At 34.9% G+C, this 24,597-nt stretch overlaps 1 protein-coding gene across 12 annotated transcripts in view; it reads right to left on the minus strand.

Moving 5' to 3' along the window:
* Positions 1-2,110: 2,110 nt before the first annotated feature.
* The window catches only part of ODF2L (outer dense fiber of sperm tails 2 like), a 179,621-nt gene continuing 157,134 nt past the window's right edge, over positions 2,111-24,597 (minus strand). For 11 of the 12 annotated variants that reach the window (XM_072834354.1, XM_072834353.1, XM_072834352.1 and 8 more), the window contains 10 exons: positions 23,694-23,879; positions 21,150-21,259; positions 20,063-20,198; positions 15,078-15,188; positions 13,618-13,722; positions 11,233-11,391; positions 9,850-9,935; positions 9,605-9,767; positions 6,285-6,410; positions 2,111-3,027 (listed from right to left, as the gene is read on the minus strand). In XM_072834354.1, coding sequence (XP_072690455.1) covers positions 2,899-3,027; positions 6,285-6,410; positions 9,605-9,767; positions 9,850-9,935; positions 11,233-11,391; positions 13,618-13,722; positions 15,078-15,188; positions 20,063-20,198; positions 21,150-21,259; positions 23,694-23,879 — 1,311 coding nt within the window. In that variant the 3' untranslated portion in view covers positions 2,111-2,898. The remainder of the gene's footprint in view (positions 3,028-6,284; positions 6,411-9,604; positions 9,768-9,849; positions 9,936-11,232; positions 11,392-13,617; positions 13,723-15,077; positions 15,189-20,062; positions 20,199-21,149; positions 21,260-23,693; positions 23,880-24,597) is intronic. The other variant, XM_072834361.1, reaches the window with a different exon arrangement.

Below are 24,597 nucleotides of genomic sequence, written 5' to 3' on the forward strand. Positions count from 1 at the left end.
GCTCGCTACTGCCCAAGAAATGTGCAGGGCAGGCTGCTGGCAGGTACTGAGGGAACCACAACCATGAGGAGCAAAGAAAACTAAACCTCACATGGGGTTTGGAAAGAAAGATGGCTAACAGAAGGGAAACTGGAGATTCCTACTGTAGTAGAACCAATGGAAGAAACAGATGAGAATTTTAATGAAAATATAATGGAATTACAGCACTACAAACAAAAAAACCAAAACCCAATGCTTTCAGGAATTAAAAAACATGATTTCTTAATTAGAAATTCAATATCCAACAGAAAGAGAATGGCTGCCTTTGAGAACCACACTAGTGGTCAGAAAAATCAGGTGAAAATATCTCACAAGATACCCTGTGATAGACCCTGAGGGAAAAGGCAAGTTGTGTGGAGAGCATATCCAGGAGACAAAACAAATAGGAGGAAAAGAACATGTGGAGAGGTAATAATTGCATAAATAATGGAAAAAACCTTTTAGGACTCAAGAAAGTCTCGAGGCCCTGAATATCAGGGATAAAGAGAAAACCCTGCCAGGTTGTTGGCACCATGGGACAAAGGCTTTCTGGGATGGTGGAGAGTTGGCAGTAGAGACACTGCTTAGGGACACCAGGGCACTGACACGGGGCCTCCTGAATGCTGAGTTTGGTTCACACACCAAAAGAGTCCAATGTCTGTACTTCATGCTGCAGTTCTCCTAGGGTCTGGCACATTTCCTCTTGTCCTTTGTCACTAGTATCTGAGTTCAACCTCAGGGACTCTACAGTAGTCATTTCCTTCCACAGACCATGTGAAACACTGCAGGCACTAAACTACCTAGGTAAAAATTAGAAGTATAACAAAAAGAAAATATTCATAGGGGAGGTAGATGCATGATTGTTACAAGAAGCCTTTACCTTTATTTATGAAACATATATGAAGGTGGTATGGTCATTGACAAGAGCAGAGACTCTGGGTGCCGCCACTTACTAGCTCTGTAACCATGGGTAAGAAACCTTTTCTGTGTTTTGGTTTCCTGAAAAATAAATGGAATTAATCACAGCTATCTCATTAAGTGCAAAGATTAAATGAGTTAGTACATGTGCCACATTGGTAGCTTTGTCTGGCACATAGCAAGTCCTTAGTAAATAAAAGCAATGCTGCTGCTGCTACTACTACTGCTTACAGGAAAACAGCATTGTACATAGAACTTTAATTTTAGAATCCGAAGAGTTGAGCTTAAATGCCAACTTTAAGATTTTAGAGTTTTATACCATAGCTATGGTAGTTTTCCTTCTATGTTTACATATTTTATATGTAAAACAGGAAATATGAGTACCTTTCTCTTTCAACATCCATCCATCTATCCACTGAGCATCTACTACGGATCAGCTATTGTGTAGTGGCTGGAATAGAAATATGAATAAGATACAGTTCTGCCCTTCAAGAGCTCACAGTCTGGTGAGCAATATTCAAGAACCTTAGTTTCATTTCATCTCAGTATTTTTTTTAATATTTTATTTATTTATTCATGAGAGACACAGAGAAGGCAGAGATATAGGCAGACGGAGAAGCAGACTCCTCTCAGAGAGCCCGATGTGGGACTTGATCCCAGAACCCCGGGATCACGACCTGAGCCTAAGGCAGAGAGTGTTAAGATGCTTAACTGCTGAACCACCCAGGTGTCCCCCATTTCAGTATTTCTTAAAGTTCTGTTTGCCTTAGGAGGTGAAGAAAGGACCACAAGGGTCAGCTATGTGTCTTAGTAAAAAGCAAGTTCCAATTTCTCATCAGAGAAGAGGATAAAACATCTCGGGGAGACAGCTCTGTTCAGAGGTTGGACTACTAGCTCACAATTTGCTTCTCTGAATGATCTTTTGAGACCCAAGCCTGTTTGAATAAACAGCTCTCAAGCCACTGTCTGAGAGGAGCTACTCTTACCTGATTTCCTTGTTGACACATCAATCCCCTTTTAGAGTATCCTGCCTTGGCACACTGGGTAGGAGACTAGGAGGAGTAAGTTCTTGGTATCTCTTCTATGTCACTGCAATAGTAAGCACCTTATCCTAAAACTTGATATTAAAAGTGCTTATTTTGATCATCCCAATGGAGTTGGCTACGGAAAGAGGTGGGAAAAGTTGTTCGCCTTTAATCTTTTAGTTAACTCAGGGGATTTAGAATGTCCATCCTGATAATAATTTAAGACAATTACCAATAAAAAATGAAATAGAAAGAGACTATGAATTTATACGAGAGACCAAATGCCCATTCTTTATAAAGAAACCGTGTACACCAACGTGTTTCCATCTGTCACCATCAGTTGGCATTTAATAGCTATGATTTAAAATTCTATTATTAAAAGCCTCATAGAAATTAGAATGGCATCATACTTGAAACCATATTAATTTGACATTTGGTATCTTTAGAAAGTATGTAATTATACCATTATTAAAAATTAGTATCCAGAATATTTGATTTTATATATATATATAAAATCACAAAGTAAAACAATCATTATTATTATTTTTTTTTACAAAGTAAAACAATTATATATGTTATTCAAAATCATGTATTTGGCTCATAACTGGCCTAGATTTATTACAAATTCACTTGAATGGTGGTTACAGACAGTAACAAAAAATGATTCTGGCTTCTTTTGTGTGTGTGAAAACCATTCTAAAAATCAATATAATTTAAATAAGTATTAAACCAGAGCTAAGTGGAAATTACCTAGCAAACAGGAATACTAACATCTGTATCTTAAAGTTGCAATTGGATAATAAATTGTATTTAAGAACTCTACATAAATACTCTACTACCACCCATAAATTAAAGTATATTTATTATTATTTTTGTACCTAATCATGTTTTAGACTTAGAGTAAAATCCTTTGCTTATAGAAAATAAATCTGACAATTTATTCAAACATTGTTACATAAGAAGTTTTAAGAAACTGTAAATAATTCTTAATACTCTCATTTTGATTCTCCGACTTTTCAAGACTATGTTGTATTTCCTTCAAACATACTTCCTGCTGTTGTGCTTTCTAAATAAGAAAAGAAATAAAGATAATCAATAATGACATTCATATCAAAGGGTAGTCATAATGTAAAATTTATGTATACAATAATTAAGTACATGACTTCTAGTTTTTTAAGAGAAAGAAATTTAACATCTGATATATGCATTAACAACTTACCTTAGAGTTCATTTGTCTTTAAAATCCAGCATAACTAAAGTACATACCTGGTTGATCTCTACTGTGATATAGTTTGTTGTAATACACAGTCAACCCCAAATAATTACATATTTAACATGATTAACATAACAGATTTTATTTAAAACTGCCATAATTATTTTTCATTACATTTAACATGACCTATTTTAATACTAGTTTTTGCCATTTCCTCTGCCTAAGAAATCATATTTCATACCATAAGATTTTTGCTGCCTTAAGAAGTATCAGAATTCTAGTTTTGATAATATGAACATTTTATTTTTAGAATCCTTTAAAAATAAAAAGAACTCTAAAAATTATATTCTTGAGACGGGTTGGCTCAGTGGTTAAGTGGTTAAGCGTCTGCCTTCCGGCCCAGGGCGTGATCTTGGAGTCCCAGGATCGAGTCCCACGTCGGGCTCCCTGCTTGGAGCCTGCTTTTCCCTCTGTGTCTCTGCCTCTCTCTGTGTCTCTGTGTCTCTCATCATAAATAAATAAAATCTTTTAAAAAATAAAAATAAAAATAAAAATTATATTCTTTATTTGAGGGAAAAATTAAAAGCCCAATAATATTCTTTAAAAATACTCAGTTGTAAAAAAAAAAAAAAAAAAAATTACTCAGTTGTAAATAAATTCTCAAGTAGGTCTACTCACTGAAAATAATTCAGATAGATAGCCTGCCGTTATCATTTAACTTCCAATTGAAATGCAGGCACTTTAAAATGAGAAATCTTTTATTTCCTTCCTATCAGGTATACACCTGATTACTTCTGAAACTGAGTGATGCCCCTTGGGGGCAGTGGAGTAGTGGTATGAAGCAATGTGCTAGGCTGGCTACAGGAAGTTACAGAATGAATATAGTGAATCTTTGTGGAACATCCATTTTACTCAACAGTTTGGAGAGAAAAATATTCCTAAGAACACACTTATATTGTAGGGTAGAATATAAAATGTTCATAGATTTCAGGATAATATGTTAGACTCCAAAGACATTTCAGGCTGTAGGCAGGTCGGCCTGGATTAAGGGAGTGAGGCCATGCTTGGGTCTGTGCATTCACTCTGCCCCAGCTGAAGCACTTGAACAGAAACTGTGAAGAAGCCTGCTTGTGTGGTCAGGGTGCCGAGGAAGACACTGGGATATAATCAGCTATGAGACCTGCTCTCAGGGCACTTACAATTCAACTGGAGCTAAGATATGTATACAAAATAAACACGGACCTGCCCATGGAACTGTCCCCTGGAAGGGACAGAACACATAGACTCATTTTTCAGCAATATCGAAATCTGTGCTTACAATTCTCAATTTTTACTACTGTAAAAATTATCAGGTTTAATAGAACATTACATCTTAATTTTATTTTTAACGATTACTTATTTATTCATGAGAGACACAGAGAGAGAGGCAGACACACAGGCAGAGGGAGAGGCAGGTTCCCTGCAGGGAGCCTGATGCAGGACTCTATCCCAGGATCCCGGGATCACAACCTGAGCCAAAGGCAGACCCCTCAACCACTGAGTCAAACAGGTGCCCCAATATTTTTTTAAAGATTTTATCTATCTATCTATCTATCTATCTATCTATCTATCTATCTATCTATCTATCTATCATCTATCTATCTATCTATCCATCTATCATCTATCTATCTATCTATCAAGATTTTATTTATTTATTCATGAGAGACACAGAGGGAGAGCAGAGACATAGGGAGAAGCAGCCTCCATGCAGGGAGCCTGAGAGGGGACTCGATCCCAGGACCTAGGGATCACAACCTAACCAAAAGGCTGATGCTCAACCATGGAGCCATTCAGGTGCCCCTAAGATTTTATTTATTTATTTGAGAGAGAGAGAGAGAGAGAGCAAGAGAGCCCAAGCAGGGGGAGTGGCAGGCAGAGGGAGAGGGAGGAGCAGACTCCCCGCTGAGCAGGGAGTCCACCGCAGGGCTGGATCCTAAGACCCTGGGATCATGACCTGAGCTGAAGGCAGACACTTAACCAACTGAGCCACCCAGGTGCCCTAGAACATCACACCTTAAACTTATTTATTTTATTTTGGTAGCTTTAACCAAGCATTGGGACTATTATAGAGAAACCCAACTCATGTTAGTACTTATTTTTTCAGAAGCTTTAATTACACATATTTTACAGTATCAGAAACTCTGATGGTGAAAAAAATAAAAATATATAAATAAAAGAGAGAATAAAGGGAAGATCCATGTTAAATTAAAAGTGAGAAATGTTTGTTCTGATGAAGTTGCCATGGAAATTTTGATGGCGATAAAATTAAACTAATACTGCATGCCAAAAATAATCTAACTTCTGAACCTTTCACGTTTTCAACTTTTTATACACTTGGGAATGAAAAAAACAGTTTCTATGGTGTCTCCGGCTCCCAGAAAAGATAAACTATCATCATTTTCTTTTTTTTTTTCTTTTTTTTCTATCATCATTTTCTATGTCATCAAGTATACAGTTTTGAAGTAATTTAGTCATGACTAGTGCTAGCTTCTGTAGTATCTTATGCCAAATGACGATTTTCATGAATATTTAGGAAGAGACATCAGAAGATTAATTAAACACAGCCAATTTAGGATTTTCATTTCATGGCTGAGTGGCCCACAGCACCTATCTTATATGCAGATATAACAACACTGAATATTTACTTAATACAAACTCATCACTTTCTAAAGTATAATATTCATTACTCAAGACAGATATCAAAATCTAATTCATAAGAGTTTAAATTGTGTATCTTAAAAAAATGAAAAATTCATACCAGAAATTCCTGAGTAGATTATATCTGTAACTTTCATTAAGCAGCTGTCGTGTGAAAGTAATATGCAGGAAAGGGCCAGACGAGGCTTTGGGGAAATGTGCTAGGAGCTACCAAGGATCCATAGTAATAATTCTTCGGCATAATCATGACATTTTAAATTTTCATGGTTTAGATTATTTGTTATCCTTAATATTACCAGAAAAGCAAGAGTCCTGATTCCCCTCACTTCATACTTTAAGTCAACTACATGGTAAGAATGTTAAATGCTAATTTATTTTTTTATGAAAATACATTAAGTCATACTAATACTTACACTGTTTATTTTGCAAACAAGTTGATTTTGTTCTTCACTTTTCTTTCTAAGCTCAGTTTCCAGATCTAATATTTTCATCTGTAAAGCCCTCTCTCTAGATGACATTTTCTCTATTTCTTCAGAAACCTGTAATTTTCATTAAAAGAGTAAAATAACTAAATAGGCTTTTTTAAAAGTATGATCTAAAACCTTGACATAGTTATAACTGTACCTCTTTCTCTGAACAGATACTTTAATTACAAGATGTTTAATGATGTTCTATCCTCAGGAAACACATAGAGCAAAAACATATGTTTACTTCTCTTTGCAGTATAAGTATCTGCAAAATTAGTTTGAGATGGAAGATGTATACATATTTGCACTGCTCTGTGACTCAGGTAGGTGTTTTGCCCAATAATATATTTTCATAATCTACTGAGACTAGTGGGCATATTTTACTGTATTTATATTCACCATGATGTCCAGACCGTGGTGGTACACAGAAAGTTCTCATTCAGTGCTGACTATAGACTGGATGGATGAGATTAGGCAGGGTAGGGGACATATACACTTCACTCACATGCACAAAGGAGATAGCTTTTTCATTCATTCACTTCCAAAGTGATCTGAATTTGAGTTTTCTTATTTCTATGATTGCATATTCTAGCAGAAAGTCTAGTTTAGCTATGTTCATCCAACAATTAAAATACATGGGAACCTATTTGTAAGAATGTTGTGTTGGAGCCACAAGGTAAGTGTTGAGGCAAGGACTAGTTCAGGAGCAAGGAGCTAGTGGGAAGGACTGTCCTCTAACCACACTCCTATAAACTCAGTTCTGAGTTACTATAAGGTAATCTACAAAGATTTCTTTTGTACAAATTCCAAGGGCAGTTGTGTATAAGGGATGTTGGCAGGATCGGAAGCTGTAGGAGAAAGAGCCCTTGACGATGTCCTCAGAATGGACAATGGTGATAAGGCAGTGATGGTACTCCTCACCTGGCAAGAACTAGAGACAGAGACAGCTCCACATTTCAGTGCAGCAGGAGAGACAGAAGAAGGCAATCACATTTCTGGGGATTCTGAATACTTCTGAGAAGGAATCTGAGAACACCTAGCATTTCTGAAGTCCACTTAAGCTGAACCCAGGATAAAACCATTTATTTTCCTCTCAAAGGTTGATGGGGCTGAGAAATCCAGATTACATTTCTATCATTAGCAATACATTCTACTATTTAGCTTTTATTCAATGATGTATGTTTCAAAGTCAATTTAAATTGGTTTCTCAGAGTTAAAAAAAATCAAAGTATATTATATTTATATATATCAAAAAATATCAAAATATACATATGTATATATAAGACACCTGTGATATAAGAGCTACACTTCAGGGATATCAGATTTTTTTAAAGATTTTATTTATTAATTCATGAGAGACCGAGAGAGAGGGGAGGCGGGGGCAGAGACACAGGCAGAAGGAGAAGCAGGCTCCACGTGGGGAGACTGACATGGGACTCGATCCCAGGTCTCTAGGATCATGCTCTGGGCTGAAGGCGGCGCTAAACTGCTGCGCCACTGGGACTGTCGGGATATCAGATTTTATCTATGTGGAATTGCCATTAACAGGCTTGAGAAAGACATGTGTGGAAGACAGTTTAGAAGGAAAGATTCAGAACTTGGTATTAGACATGTTAAGTCTGAGATGCCTATTAACAGTGGAGATGTCAAATAAGTAGCAGAATATCTGAGTCTAGATTTCAGGGGAGAGAAAGTCTGGGGTAGAGATACATATCTGAGAGTCATCATGGTAGAGATAATCTCTTTTTAGCATCATTCAGTCTGATGAAGAAATTCATTATCCTCATTTCACCAATAAAGGAATGAAGTGAAAGAAGTTGAAAGAAGTGATTCAGGGCAGCCCCGGTGGCACAGCGGTTTAGCACCGCCTGCAGCCTGGGGCATGATCCTGGAAGACCCTGGATCGAGTCCCACATCAGGCTCTCTGCATGGAGCCTGCTTCTCCTTCTGCCTGTGTCTCTGCCTCTCTCTCTCTGTGTGTCTCAATAAATAAAATCTTTGAAAAAAAAAAAAAAGAAAGAAAGAAAAAAGTGATTCACTCTGGGTCAGGGTGTAATGTGTCAGAGCCAGAATTCAAATCTAGTTCCTGCTGGACTCCAAAGCCCATCTTAAGTCCTTTTACGATTACATTTTCAAGTCATTTGATAAATTTACCTCTTCTTTAAGACTTTCCTGAATCCTTTCCTATCGCCCCCATATTAAACTAACGATGTCCTCCGGTATACCTTGTACACTCCCTCTGTTATGGCACCTACATGCTGGATGACATTTGTCTGTTCACATATTATCTTCCCACTGGACTATGAGTGTCCTGAGAACTGAAGCCAGGTATTTGGAAGAAGTTATAAAAAGACATGACCTCCGGGTGACCCACGAGCTGGACCTGGGCAACTAGAAGCTCCCCACCTTCTCCCCTGTCCTTGAGATAGGTATGTGTTCTGCTTTCCTCCTCAGTTCTCAGAAGCCGCTCCAAGTAAGGAGCCTTGAGAAAGGAATGGGGTATTGAAGCTATTTGGACTGGGTATATGACTGAACCTAGTTAAGGGCCTGTACACAAACTTTTAAGATTCTGTCAAGTGGGTGTAGAAATCTACTCATCTTGTGGTCATCCAAGACAACCCTCATGTTCCCTTGCTTATTAAACCTGTCTCCTTTCAACCTGGAGTGGTTTGCCTCTTGCTACAGTCTCTCCCTGCCCTCTGCACGCAGGTTTCTGATAACACCGGGGAAACTGCTGAGCAGCTTGTGAACTAACTAGGTCTTAATTATCTTTGCATCTCAAATACTAGCAGCGTGCCTGACACACAGTGAGATGTTTATTAAAGGCTAGCAAAATGGATTAACTGGAATTTAATTCTTGCATGTATTCATGTAAAAACATTGGCCAAAAGAAAAGGGAGTTGAGCTCCACAGCTCACTAGGTCCTGATCAAAACCAAAATGTTTACTAATTTGCATAATTGCTTTGGTTTTATTTGAAAAAACAAAAAACAAAAAGAAGGAGGGGGATCTCCTTCATGTTTTCCATTTCTGCCTTTTACCCTGCCACATCACCATTTACCTAGTTAAGTAACTGTACCAGTAATACAGATGTTTAGGTCCAAAAGGGAAAAGTAGGTAAAAAAACAAAAATGTAATTGCTCTCTTCACCCTGTCATCAGGATAAAAACAATAACTGTAGGTTTGGTAAGATGAGATATTGTCTGTTTAAAAAGACGACTCTTTGGTAAACTAATTAAAAAGTTTCTAAATAAAGGCCATCTGTACCTTTTGTCTTCCTTCTTCTAAAGCAGCTTCCAGCTGTCTGGCCAATGCTGTATATTCTGCAGATTTCTCTTTAAACTTAAGATTGCTATGCTTAATACATTCTTCTTGGTTTGCCAGCTTCTTTTCAAGCTCTTTATTTTCCGCATCCATCTGTTCTAATTTTCTTTTTACAGAAAACATATATTTTAAAATTATAGTGCGTAGAGAAAAATGTAACACCAATTTTAAGTCAATTTAATACTTACTGTTTAAGGTTTTCACACTTCAACTGAATAAGATAATTTTCCTCTTCCAGAGAAAGCTTTCTCAGAAGATTATGATTTGCATCAACCTAAAAGGGGAAAAATAAAGTTTTCTTGGTTATTTCCTTTATAATCAACTTCCAAAGAAATCTATGTACTTTATTGTTAGAATAATCATAAAAAAACAAGAATACATAAATATTATTACTCCTACACAGAGAGACACAAAGAAATATTACACTGTTAAAAAACAAAGTCCTAAATTCCTAGTTAATTCTAAAAACACTGCCTCAAAAAATCACCTACTAAAATTTTTTCTGGAAGATGGCAACTAAAACATTCTGAACAATGCTTTAATGAAAAAGGACATTTATCACGTGAATTTGAAGACTAACAATATTAATCTCCTTTTGATGGATTTTTAGGTACTCTTACAGTTTCCTGTTTTAACTAAAGATAGTGATTGATAATTGACTACCTATGAAGTTGTAGCTACAGGTAAAAACTATATTTGTGAGAAACAAAATAAAACAAATCAACCAAAGACAATTCCTGATACAAGAAAGAATATCTTCCCATTGCTTCAAAAGCTATTCTTATTTTAAGAAGCTTTGAAAATAACATTTTTCTCATAATTTAATTAATTATTTAGGTTATCTATGCGGATTTGACATTTTCCTAGAAAAATCTCTTCTCAGAGATTTAAATTTACCAAAATTTTACTTGTATGCTTTTAAAAAACAGGATGCATTTCAAAAGTAAAATCCAGATTACATTTGGAAGACAGGGAATTGTTCCTAAAATTGTTTTACAAATCACCAAATACACATACATGCTTCTTTGAAAAAAAACAAACATTTATTAAGCACTTACTTTGTGCTAGGCATTGAATTGGGATGTGGCTATGGGGTGACTAACTAGGGACCCATAATCTCTATTCAGAGGGAGTAAAAAGTATAATTTAGAAAGAAAGTAATTGAGAATAATCCCAAATGAATTCTATGCATAATTCTAATTGAAATAAGTCATACTTTTTATAAGGTAAATTACAATAATTTAGCATATCCTGATGTCAAAAAATATATATATGAACATAGCATTGTCCTTCTCTCATGCTATTACCATGTTCTGAAATACCTAAATACATATTTGTATGAAAAAACTAAAATGAGAAATGTTAGTTACCAATTTTTCATGATAAAATAAGTATCTACAATAAACTGATAAGCTGATTTAGATGGGAGTAAAAACAAAACAAAACAAAACAAAACAAACAAAAAAACAAACCAACAACTCAACCCCTGACATGAGTGCCCTCAACTGGTGAAATCATTCCAAAGTGTTCCTTTAACATATCTAGTAGAAAGGAGAATAATGGCCGGACACCTGGCCCTGAAGCTCCCTAATGGTGCACGCCTGGTCTGCACATTTCCCCTTGTAGTGCTGCAGACTCTCCTGACACTCGTGAAGTCTCCGTTCTGCTCCCGTCAACGAATCCTGGACGTGCTCTAACTCCTTCAGATGAGACTCCATCTGGCCTCTCATCTGAGTTGTAGCATTAGGGAAATAAGTGCAAGGTCACACATTCAGCATTAATGTTTTTACTATCTTAAATACTAGACAGCCTCATAATATAATATGCATCTTAGGTATAAGGGTTTTAAACAAAAAGTTCAACCAAAAAGATACAGATAAACATTAAGTTAGACTCTGCTAACAAGAACACATACCTCAAAAGTGGGTTGTACTTTAGTTTTCAAAAAGTTTGTTGAGTAACTATTATAATACTGTAAGTTAATTACATTAGAATTAAAAAATTTTAAATAGTTTTTTAAAAAGTTGAGTAAGTGCATATAGTTATATCGGCCTACAGGGAGAATGTTTAACCTACTTAGGAAAGCAAACTTTTTGAATCCTGTCATTTATATTCAAGCATAGTCTTTTTTTTTTTTTTTTTTAAGATTTATTTATTTGTTTATTTGAGAGAGAGCAAGAGAGAAAGAGACAGAAAGAATGAGCACAGAGGGAGCAGCAAATTCCCCACTGGGCAGGGAGCCCGATGCGGGGCTCAATCCTAGGACCCTGTGAGCATGTCCTGAGCCAAAAGCAAACGCTGAACCGACTGAGCCACCCAGGCAGCCCTGAAGCATAATTATTACTAGTAAAGCTGGTATGGCCATTTTCCACTGTCCAGCCAACAGTCTAAAGTAATTGTCACTTTGTCATTCAATCTTGTAACTCAGATATTTCAATTAGAACAGCCTTGCTGCACTCATTTTAGTCCAGATTGGTGGGGTTTACTGGGTATTATGTTAAGATAGCTAATATGATCAGTCCTCAGTAGACGGTCATTTCATCATTAATATTACTATGAACAAGTCTCTCTACTTGTACCTATATTCATCTCTTTGGCTACTGAAGTGCCTCACAGTGGCACTTTTGTGGAGATGTGACAAGAAGCAACCCTAAGAAATGTTTCACAATTAAGAAAAAATAACCAGACTTAGGGCATTTAGGATGTTTATAGGGAGGAAAACACAAAAGCCAGACTTTTGCCTTAAGACAGGGAACACCAAGAGCTACTGTGCACATCTGGCATTCTTGATCACAAAAGATAAAATAAGAACAAAGCATACCTCTGGGTCCCCAAACACCCAAGAGCTCATGAGAACACCAGAAGATTTAACAGTAGAAAAGGAAAAGGAAAAAGTGCCTCATAAAAAATGACCTTTCTGGTTTAATACCAGTTAGAAGACACTGTGACCTCACTGTATCTGAAAATCACAGGCTTGTGCCCCATCAGCCTTCTGAACAGGTTTTTTAATAGACTTTTATTTACAGTGCTGCCCAGCAAAAGAGGAGACCTTTGCGGTGGTGTGTCTTGTGAGAAAGAGAGACCAGGACACATGAAATGCTAGATGTGCTGCTAAAAATAGGTAAAAAGTAATTCTAAGAAAGTAGTAAGTTGCATGTTTGGTGGGCTATCTTTATCTCTGTTTAACCAGCAGAATGCCTGCTCTGGCTGACCTCTTCTTCACACTGTGCTTCACTCAGACTTCTCAATCCCAAGAAGTGGGGGCAATGCAGACAGTCACCTTTTTAAACTCACTTGGAAGTGCCTGGTAACATCCCATGACCTCTCCAGCCAGGAGTCAGTGTCCTACGACTTTCACTGCTTCCTTACCAAAACAACATGAGAAGACCCAAAGAGAGATGCGGTTTCATTTAAAAAGTTAAAAATATTCACAAAAACATCAAAACTTGCCAATACTGGCCTTTCCCTCATTCTGTTGCAATGGGGTGACAAAAAAGGAAATGTTGCTGTTTTTTTAAAATATTATTTTTCTTCCAAAAAGCACTTAGCAGAGAATATTTACTTTGCTTTTAGACACAAAAGATTTAGTACCAAAAACAAAAAGGTGGGATTAAAAATGAGAGCTACTCTAGTTTCCATATTTATGGCTGATGAAGCCAATGATAAGTGATAACCATTTTTTTTTGAGATATGTGAGTCTGCTCTTATATCAGAAAAATTAAACATTTACGCTATTTTCCAAATATTAAGGAAAAAGTAAAAAAACATTCATACAAACAAACATTTCAAGCCTGGAAGAAACATTATCTCCTTAGAAAACAAACTCCTACAGAGACTTAAGACAGATAATTCCTAGGTCAAGACTAAAGAAAATGACTACAATGAAGGAATATGTATAATACTCATAAAGTACAAAAATATAAGTATTACTTGATTGTTTAAAACATCAAACTCACCTTCTCTAATTTTTTATTTTTGTTTTTTGTAATTAGGTTATTTTCATGTAGCAAATTTCCACATCTGCTTTTCAGCATTTCAGCTGCTTCTTGCAACTTTTGTATCTGAAAATAAAATATATTAGAGTAACACATTTTATTAAGACCTTAATGTAAAATAAAAAGCTAAACATTTGAATTTTTAATTATAAACAAATCATTTCCTTATCAATACCCTCAGCATCTTTACCTAATGCCATTCCTCACTCAGTGCTCTACTCCAATACACAATCCTTTTATGATTTGTCTTTTCCCATTAGTACTTCTAGACTCTCCTTGAGGCTGAATATTAGCGAGATCTTTATTTGCAGGTCAATATCACTTTAAAGAAATAAAAAAAAATCTGGAGACCAAGAAGTAATTGAAATATTGACATGTACGTCCACATGCAGATTTGGGAAAAGTCACATTTATTAAACAAAATACATTTTTGTTTAAAAAATAAAAATCAACCTCTGGTCCAAACTAGCTCCTATACCAATTATTTTACACTCCAAAACAATGCTAAAAAAAAAAAAAAAAAAAAGCCTGAGCCCTTTATACAAAGCCCAGAGCCTAGAACATGCATGTTATTCTTGCTAAGGATTAAACCCAAATACTCAGTTGGAGGACCTAGCTGACATTCTCAGTAACAGGGCCACAGTGCACCACAGCCTCTACCCTACCTCTGGTAAGTTCTTCATGACTGCAGTATTCTCACTGGATGTCCAAACTCCATCTTCCCATCTAAACCATCGAGATGAACTTCTTTCCTACTTATCTACAGAATGCCCTCCTTAAGCTTTAACCTTTAAAATTTACCTTTTACCTTTAATAATTCATTACGCTTAATTCAAATGCTCTCTCTGCTAGTAAAATCTAGCTCTTTATTGACCAGATTGTTACCACTGCTAAAGGAAGGACCTGGATAAGTCCCATCTTTCTCATAAAGTTTTTCTTGAATACTATGTTTCCAAAACATAAGGTTTTGCATAAATTGCCATTGAACACTGCTCTATTCCACACCACATGTATTTTCATATTCTCTTCCAGGTCTTTCGTGTGAGTAAATCAGAATTTTATTTATCAGGAAAGAGAGAGTACTGAGTTTTAATGACCCTAGAAGGGAGTCATTATGCTTTGTAAATACCATTAAAAATATAAGATGACAAATAAATATAACTAAATTTAACAAGATTATACAGAAGGTTCACATTATACCTATGTAACTAATTTTAGATCTACTTTTAGGAATAGCCAATACATACACAGTCAACGTCTGAATCAGGAATCAGCAGAATCATCTACTTATAATGATATATGGGACCTTAAAAAATACCTGGGACATATATTCTATCACAGCTCTATAACATATGTGTGTGTGTGTGTGTGTGTGTGTATGTATATATATAATTTAACATTAAAATCAGTGCAATAGTCACCTGAGTTTTATATACTTCAATAAGGGCTTTCTGTTGTTTTTCTACTTCTTGCAATTCTAAAAGTTCATTTTCAACAGAAACAACCTCATCCTTCAAAGCATCAAGCGTAGTCTAGCAAGGAAAATATAAATATATTTTATAAATCATTAGTATTCATTTATACTCCAGTGCTAGCATTATAAAAACATACTCATTTATCAAAAGGTTAATAAGATAATCACATTTATTGCATATAATTACCACTTAAATTCAAGATTTTTCAAAAATTAACAATACTTATGAATAACTATAGTAAGACTTATGTAAGACATATTTTTTAAAATTTTAAAATTTCCTGACAAAGAAAGACTTGGGAAATAGACCATGTTCTTAGATGGGAAGATTTGATACTATTGGCATACCAGTTTTTTTCCAAATGATTAACACTTTAAATGCAATTTCAACCAAAAATCTAACAGTTGGGAGTAGGGGGAAGAGGAAAAAATTAATTTTAAAACTCATACAGAGGGCAGCCCTGGTAGCGCAGTGGTTTAGCGCCGCCCGCAGCCCAGGGCGTGATCCTGGAGACCTGGGATCAAGTCCCATGTCGGGCTCCCTGCATGGAGCCTGCTTCTCCCTCTGCCTGTGTCTCTGCCTCTCTCTCTCTCTCTGTGTCTCTAATGAATAAATAAATAAAATCTTTAAAAAAATAAAAATAAAAAAAGATAAAACTCATACAGAAAAATAAATGGGAAAGGCTAATTCTGAAAGGAATATTAAGGTAGAAAATCTCAGTACTTATCAGATTTTAAGAGGTACAAAGAACTAAAAATTTTAGGATACCAACATAAGAATATAAAGGTTAATGGAACAAAATCAGAAAAATACACTAAAATTATATTTAGTATATGATAAAGTTTGAATTTTTAAACCAATGAGGAAAATATGGATCACTAAATAATGGTAATAACTGTTAACTCATAGAAAGAAAATAGATTAACTACTTATCTCCAACATAATTTTTTATATTTATTTATATTTTTAAAATAAAGTCAAAAATTTTCACAGAGGATACTACTAAAATTTTGATTTTAGGATTGCAACCCTACTAAGCATAAAATCAAAAGAAAATATCAAACACTGTAAGGGTTTGAGATTTTGCCTTCCAAGTTGATAAGTTACCTGGAACACACAGATTTGGGAATCTGTATGCTAGCAGAAGACATGAGACTCCTGAGTCAGAGACACAAAACTTGATTACAGCAATAGCAGTAGCCAGTTGTCAGATTTGCATTTGTTTCCTAAGCCCCAGTTCCCCCAGGGCAACACAGTGAGGGCCAGATGACACCTGCACACATAGTGAGATCACTGCAGAGGAGCAACCCCAAGTTTAGGGAGCCCAGATCTCTCATCAGGCAGTAAGCACGTCTACCCTTTGATAAGAAAACACTGCTGTCTTCCAAGGATGCTCGCTATACAAACATCCTTGAAATGATAGTCTGGATTGCAGGCAGTCAGTGCTTCTACTTGTAAGATATGCAGAAATGTGACAGACATAGCAGAAGCCATAAAAGAAAAAAAAAATTCATCCACACATATGTGTAAATATATCTCTCCAAACTTCATTGCCTCTTCAAAATTTAAGAGGCAAACAAAATGTTAAAAATAGTAACAAATTATGACAAAGGATTAATACCCTTAATACAGAGTTCTTATGAATTAGAAAAGAAGACATATAAAGGACAATGAGTAGGTAATTTATAAAGGCAGAAATGTAAATGATCAATAAATACATGAAAAAATGTTCACTAGTTATTGAAAAATGCTCTAGACACTGGATATTCTTCTATTAATGAAAAAGGAACCAAAAAATCTTTTCCTTAATAGGGCTTATGTACTCTGCATATAGACAGACAAAAAGGGGATGGATAGATGAACAGAAACAAGAATGTGAAGTAAGACGTATCCTACACAAAAGCTGGATATTGGGGATGGGCCGGGGAGACCTCCCGAGAAAGGGACTTCTGAGCAAACACTAAGAAGTAGTGTGGCTCTTTAGGGAAAGAGAATTCTCACAGAGAAAAGCAACTGTGGGAGACACTCTGGCCAGTTAGGGCAAAACCAGCAAGAAGGTCAATGTGCAGGAAGGGAGAGAATGAAGGGGAAAATGGAAGGAGATGAAGTCAGCGGAGTACTGGAAAGCCAGATGCAACAATGCTTTCTTAGGTGTTTATTAACCAGATATCATTGGAGGGTTCTGGGTGGAGCAGTGACATGGTCTGACTTACATTTTTATGAGATCTACTCTGCTGCAGCTCTGAAACCTGACTGCAGGGGCAAGGGCAGAAGTAAAGTGGGCTCAGGAAATTACTGTAACTATGAGAGATGATGGTGGCTTAACCCAGGACAAAAGCAGTGGTGCTGGAGAGAGGCAGTCAAATCCTACATCTGTGTGAAGTAGATCCACCGACAGACTAGAAGCAGGTGGGAGAAAGGAGTCAACGATGACACCGGGTATAAGCACAGATGACTGCCGTTAACTGACATGAGGACAATTGTAGGATGAGCTATACTGGGCAATAGAGGAGTTCTATTTTAAACATGCTAACTTTGAGATACCTATTAAATATCCAAGTGGAGATTTCGAGTAGGCAGTAGAATATATGTCTGGAATTCAGGGGCGAGGTAGAAATATAAATTTGAGAGCCCCCAGGATACAGATGGTACTTAAAGCCCCGACACTAGTTGAGATTACCTACTGAATTTGAAGAGATTTGTTTTAAAATTGTCTACTACTGGAAAAAATATAGGGGCCCATTTTAGATGGGTAATTTGGAAATACATAACACCAACACTAAAAATGAGCCTCCTTTTGCCCATGTAATTACAGTTCTAGAAATTTATCCTAAGAAAATAGATATGCAAAAACTCAAAGAAACTACCCATATTTTTACTGATAGTAGCAAAAACCTGGAAGTAGTCCAAAACTATATGCTAAAAATAATTTAAGTTTCAGTTGTGAGATTACAAGTGATTTTTAAGTATTTCCCTTTATGCTTTTCTAGGTTTTTTTTTTCAACTCTTTATAATGAACAAGTAGAACTTACAGCCATCCAAATAGACTCTTGCAATTTTAAGAAAAGAGGTCACTGGGTCTTAGAAACAACATTAGCTAGATTCTTTTTTCATTTGAAACATTAAAAGTTAAAATTACCCTAAAGTCATTAAAAGTAACTAAGTACAACACCTCAGCAATTTTTACATTGCAGAAGCACATGCCAAACACACCTAGGTTTTTTTCCTTAAACAAAAATCCAGAGAATAATGCATTAAAAATACATGTCTCTGAATTATTAATAGAATATAAAATGTAAACTTTAACCCAATGATTTTTATACTATGTAATTTAAAATTAATTCCATTTGCCATGTGATTAAAAATTAGATTTATAATTGATGAAATATTATTCTAATCCTTTCTTTCTGAAGGTTATCAAGGAAAGTGAGAAAATAAACATAATAAATAAAATTGCTTCCTCTTCCAAGATAAACATTTTAAGCATTCATTCAATAAATATTCATGAAGAGCTAAATGTATGTCACATCTTCCCTGGACATTCTGGGCATACAAAGATGGAGTTTATAAGGACAAATTCATCCTAATTGAAAAGACTGGAGGGAAATAGCATTTGAGGTGAACTAAGGTAGGTCTTTGATACTAGGAAAAATGATTCCAAACTGTAAATACAGTAAAACTATAGGAATAGATACAGGAAAACATGAACAAATTGCAGGAAATAAGGAGTATTCATTCATATTTGGCGAGAGCCTAGGATCACTAGAAGACTACATTCCCTGGTCTCCCTTGTACCTAGCAGGGGTCATGCGCCTGTATAAGTAGAGGAGTAGAGTGGTATGGAGCTTGTAGGAAGTCAGTCTCCCTAAGAGGAGGTGAAGGATGAGATGAAATAAAGGAGATGGGGTAGTATAACTCATCTTTTCCCCCTTTCAATTCTATTGTTTGAAACTTGGTTATGATGGTTGGAGCTCCAGCAGTTATTTTGGGTCATGAGGGTCATAACCCAGGAATGGCAGAGGAGAGATCTAAAAAAGAGGCTTGGTTCTCTGATGCTGTATCGGCTTCCTGCCGAGTCTGGCCTTCTTTACATAGATTCTTTTCTGTGTTCTGTTTACTATCCTCCAAAAATAGTATTAAAGAACTGAAAATGATGCCATCATCTTTAATCAAGTCTCATCCAGTTACATGTATCTCTAATTGAGAACTCAAATTTTTTTTTTTTTTTCTCAGAAAGTACAAAAGCTTCTTCCCCATTTTTTCCTCCGGTACACATACAAACCAATCACCCCTTGGATTTGATTAAGTTGGAAAATTCTTTCTGGTTATGAAGCAGCCAGGAACATACTTTCTGGTTTCAAACAGACCAGGCCTGAGGTTATATCCTATCGTAACCATGACACCTAGAAAAAAATCTTATGCATTAAAGTTAATGTAATTTTGGATGATTCAATGGCTAAAATTGGAGAACAAATTTTTTAAAAGTCAAGACAGCTGTTCAACCTCATAAATCTTATGTAATATTACTGAAAACAACTTTAAAATGTTTCTGTGTATACATCTATAAACACTTAAAAATCTATATACAAATATGTGTGTCTATATGTATATATATAGATATATAGATATGATATATATGTAGTTTTAGAAGTTGCATATTATATTGACACTCTAATATCCTCACAAACATAAAGGACAAAATGACATAAGAGCATTATCCTAAGCATGCTATCATTTTCAGCTACCTCTACTGAATTGTCATTAGACTATACATACACATACACACATGCGAACACACATTACCTTTTTCTTTAAAGATTTTATTTTTAAGTAATCTCTATACCCGATGTGGAGTTCAAACTCACAACCCCAAGATCAAGAGTCGCATGCTGCACCAACTGAGCCAGCCTTCACCCCAGAACACACGTTACCTTTAATTTTGTATTCTCAAGATTCAGAGTTTCATTTTCATATTCAATTGAGTGAAGTTTTCTAAGAATTTCTTCACAAGAATTTTTTCCAAGGTCTTCCACTTTCTTTAGGTCTTCCAAAAGATTAGTAATTTGCCTTTATGAGATAGAGGATATGTTTTATAAAAGTCATGGAAACTTTCATTCAAATAATGCTTTTTAAGTGCATTTCTGAAATTAGGTTGGTAGGGTACGCTTTTTCAAAAGTTAGGACAAGTCACAGAACAAGGTGAACAGGAAGCAATTATCTACCAGGTTACTACTTCAGTAACCTTGATTAGCAATAATTACTCATTAATGATGCCAATGAAAAATTACACAACATTCTCTTTGCTATTCCAAAATGTCTGAACTGTCATCCTTGGTACATCTGTCTCTCATTCACACATATGCACACACATATACACAACCTGAAAGCCAAGGTTAAATAAAAGGATCAAGTGAGACAGTAACTCACCTTTAGAAGCTAGCATTATCCATGCTAGCTTACAATGATAAAATTGAAGAGGATATACAGAAAATAAAACATTTAAAAACAAATGTGCAGGGTTCATAGTTTATCAATAATAAATTTCAAAGCATAAAAGATAGGCATTTTTACTCATTGACTTTCTTTGTCATGCAATTAAAGCACTTTAAGGAACAATAGTTTTTCAGATTTTGAAAGCATTTGTGTTTTTTTATTGCAAGCTCCATTATATACTCTTATTTTCACATTCTTAATTAGTAGAGAAATATCACTTCCATTTTAAGATAAAATAGCATTAACAATTACTACAAATAACAGGTGACACAAATCCAATTCAAAATACTAACCTACAAAGTTCAAAATGTGAACACCAAGGCACTTTTCAATGGGTAATCATTTTATTGTATTTTTAGAATAGAATAAAAGTTTTTAAAATTATAAATAGCAAAAACATCAAATCATACGGACAAACTTCTCCACATGTAACCCAGAAGAACCAAAACGCAAACTGCTTAAAGAGGAACGAACAGAAAACACTTCTTACTAAACCATAAAAAGATTCTAAATTTTTTTTCTTACTTTTTCATTGTTTCAATCTGAACTTCCAATTCAGTTTTTTCTATTACAATTTTCTCATAATGACTTTTCCAGGCATTGGAAGCTGAAATTGTTTCAGACAGCTTGGCTTCCTAAAAAATACATCAAGTACTCATCTTGTAATTGAATAACACTTTGGTTTTGTGCTCTAAACACAAATACAATACAAACAAGGAAACCCGTATCCTATAAAGAATGGGGCTTTTGATATAGAAAATTTTAGTGTACAACTCTGAATATAGGAAACTTTTAAAGTAAATGCTAATAAAATCTTTATATTAGTATTGTTTTATATGTGTGTAGCAGCAGTAGCAACACAACATTTTAAGGGTGTTAATATAACTATTTTTATCAACCTTTCATAATTAATGAAGATAACTTCCTTCCTATTTCCTGAACTTTTCATTTTGCATTCTATATTTGGAAAATGCTAACACTACATAAGCATCAGACAAGAAGCCCTCTATGATATATACAGAAACTTTCTGAAATTCCATAATTCCACAGCATTAAGTAATGGAGCCTTATTTATTGTAGCTATAATGATGTCAAGCTGCTTTGTAGAGGTCACCCCTGCTGACCTTCAAACACCATTATCGTCAGCAAAGAGATGAAGATTATTGTGGTGGCTATTCCACTTTGAATGTGAGCTCCCAGAGGTAGAGATTTTTGTCTGTATTGTTCATTGCTAGGACCCTGAATAGTGCCTGACACACAGAAGACTCTCAACAAGTAACTGTCAAATGAATCTACTCTTTATAACCCACCTGGTGAGCTATAGTTATTGTGTCCCTGTCTACATTCTAGAGAACAACAAACTCACTGGGAAGACAACAATATCAATAATTATTAATCAAAAGACTCAGAAGTAATAATGATAGCAGTCAGTACTTATTGGGGGCTTCTTTCTGTCCTTCCATCATTCCAGTCACAGAACAAGCCATTTGTTGAGCATCTACAATGTGCAAGACTTTATTGGTTTACATTTTTTTACAGTAATATTGTTGATACATTGAATAAAGTCTAGTATTCTGTTTTCATATTTTATATAAAGTGAATTTTAATTTACACTATGAAGTATATAAGTTGGGCCATATATATACGAAGGATAAGTTGGGCAATATACTATAATGTAAAAATATTTAGAAATTGGAAAGCTCCTCTGAAGAGATGTCCATTAAAAATATACCTGAATGATAAAACAAAACAAAACAAAAAACACCAGCTATTGTGAATCCAAGAAGAACACTACAGCTGGAGATAATAGCAAACAATAAAACTCTCCACATTAGAGGAATAGAAAGGAGGTTAACATGGTAAAAATGTAGGATGGCTAGGCACTGTGCTTTAACATATATTTTCTCATTTATTCACCCCTACAATCATATGAGATGGGAATATTATCTCCTATTTTATAGATGAGGAAATGGAATCTTAGAGAGGTTAAGTACCTCAACCAAAGTCACTAGATGTAAAGCAGATGCGCCTTCCTGTACCATGATCTGGGTTATGGGTGACATGATGCTATTTAAACAATAATGTCTCAAGAATGTTAATGACTCGATTAGCTCTTACCACTCAATATTTTCAGGCATTCAACTAGATCTTATGACTGCCTAGATTTTGAACTTAGTCCTCAATTCTATTTCTCTAGTTAAATTCTTCTGAATGTAGTTCATCTTTAAGTGTTAACACTCAAACTTATAAAATATGAAGTTGCTTTGTTTATACAAGAGTTTATGCAAGTCCACTTTCATTTCTAAAAGCCTCTAATAATTCTATAAGTCTTAATATCAGATCTTAAGAGGTGGACTACTCGTGAGACATTAAAGAGAGTAAATATTTTGTTAATTGCTAATTGAATAAATATAATTCATCAAAAACAACAAAGCACTAAGTCAAGTTTTCAACTTTGTAAAAAAAAAAAAAAAAAAAGTTTTCAACTTTGTACTACACCCAACGATAACTTTCACATGGTGTGTTTACGTCAGTGAATGGCTTTAAGTGCATTACAGAGTTCAAATGAAGTGAATTACTGAATACAATCATATGGTCTAGTAACATAAATCAGCATTTCCCAAACTGGTGTTCCTTAGAACCAGTTCCAAGAGTTGTTTTGTGGGTAAAACAAGAGTTCTGTGGTTAAATAAGTGGTAAGAAACTCTGAGTTCAAAACTCTTGGTCATACTGTTTTACTTTTACTGAAGGCCTCCTCAGGACTTTTAATATGCGATTGTACATTGTCCATTTCCAAGGGAGAATATGTATGAAGTGTTACCCTTAGTTTACCCTAGATGTTTTGGGACACACTTAACAGATCCTTTAATAAAGTTCCCAAGAAAATACTGATATAATTCAATATGCAAGTGACACTTTATGTAATCTTTCAAAATAAAGTCTAAGCAAAAGAGTGTGAATAAAGTTTTTCTAGTATCAATAGCATTAAGATATTAAGCATTAATATTAAGCATTATGATATTAAGCATTATGATATTAACTACATTAAGAAAGAATGTATATACTTACCTGATCTCTAATTTGGGAGGTAAGGTTTTCCATGTCTCCAGTAAAGTGTTTAAGCCTTTGTCTGTAAATTTTAGATGCCTTTTTTAGAGCTATAGTTTTTTGCCTACTTGATTCTTTCATTGCTACAGCTTCATGCTTATTCTTCCTCACTTGTAAGTTCCATTCAGCTATCTTGGTTTCCAAGCTCTAAAAATATATTAGTAGTACTTAAATTATTTTAGAACTCCAATGTTTGTGTAAACATTGTAAAAATACATAAATAATCTTCCATAGATTTTATCAAAAAATTAATCATAGGATTAATAAAAAGCAAAACAGTAAAGAAACGTGGTTTCCCAATGTTTATTTATAATCAGCTATAGAATGCAAATTTAAAATATGTAAGCCTACATAAAACTAATCCTACTCTTAAAGATATTAATATTGGTGATTATGGTACAAGCAATTTTTAAAAACTTTTTAATTAACTAGAACTTATTAAAATTCCAGATCTAGAATATTATATATACATCATACTAGTTACTGAAGTTCAAAAAAACCATAATTGAACTGGAAACAATCCAAACAAAATACACAAAGCTCAAAGGAATCAGTAGCTCCCTGCATATGTTAGGACTCTTTAGTTGAAATGATAAAGGCTTAAACAACATATGACTGACATCTATAGATGACAAAAGATGTAGACTGTTTCCTTACATATCTCTTTGTGACATAACTAGAAATAGAATATTAGGCTGGGTGGATGATATATGTAATTCAGTGTGATAATTTTCATGCTTTTATTTCAAATCATTTTCAGATTTTGTATTTAAAGTATTTGACTCTGAAATACCTAAGAATTTAGAGACCTGAGATTTTAATACTTTTCCATTTTTTGAAAGTTGTGTAGTACTGAAAAAAAAGC

This window comes from Canis lupus, chromosome 8, assembly GCF_048164855.1.
Source record: "Canis lupus baileyi chromosome 8, mCanLup2.hap1, whole genome shotgun sequence".
Taxonomy (NCBI): Eukaryota; Metazoa; Chordata; class Mammalia; order Carnivora; family Canidae; genus Canis; species Canis lupus.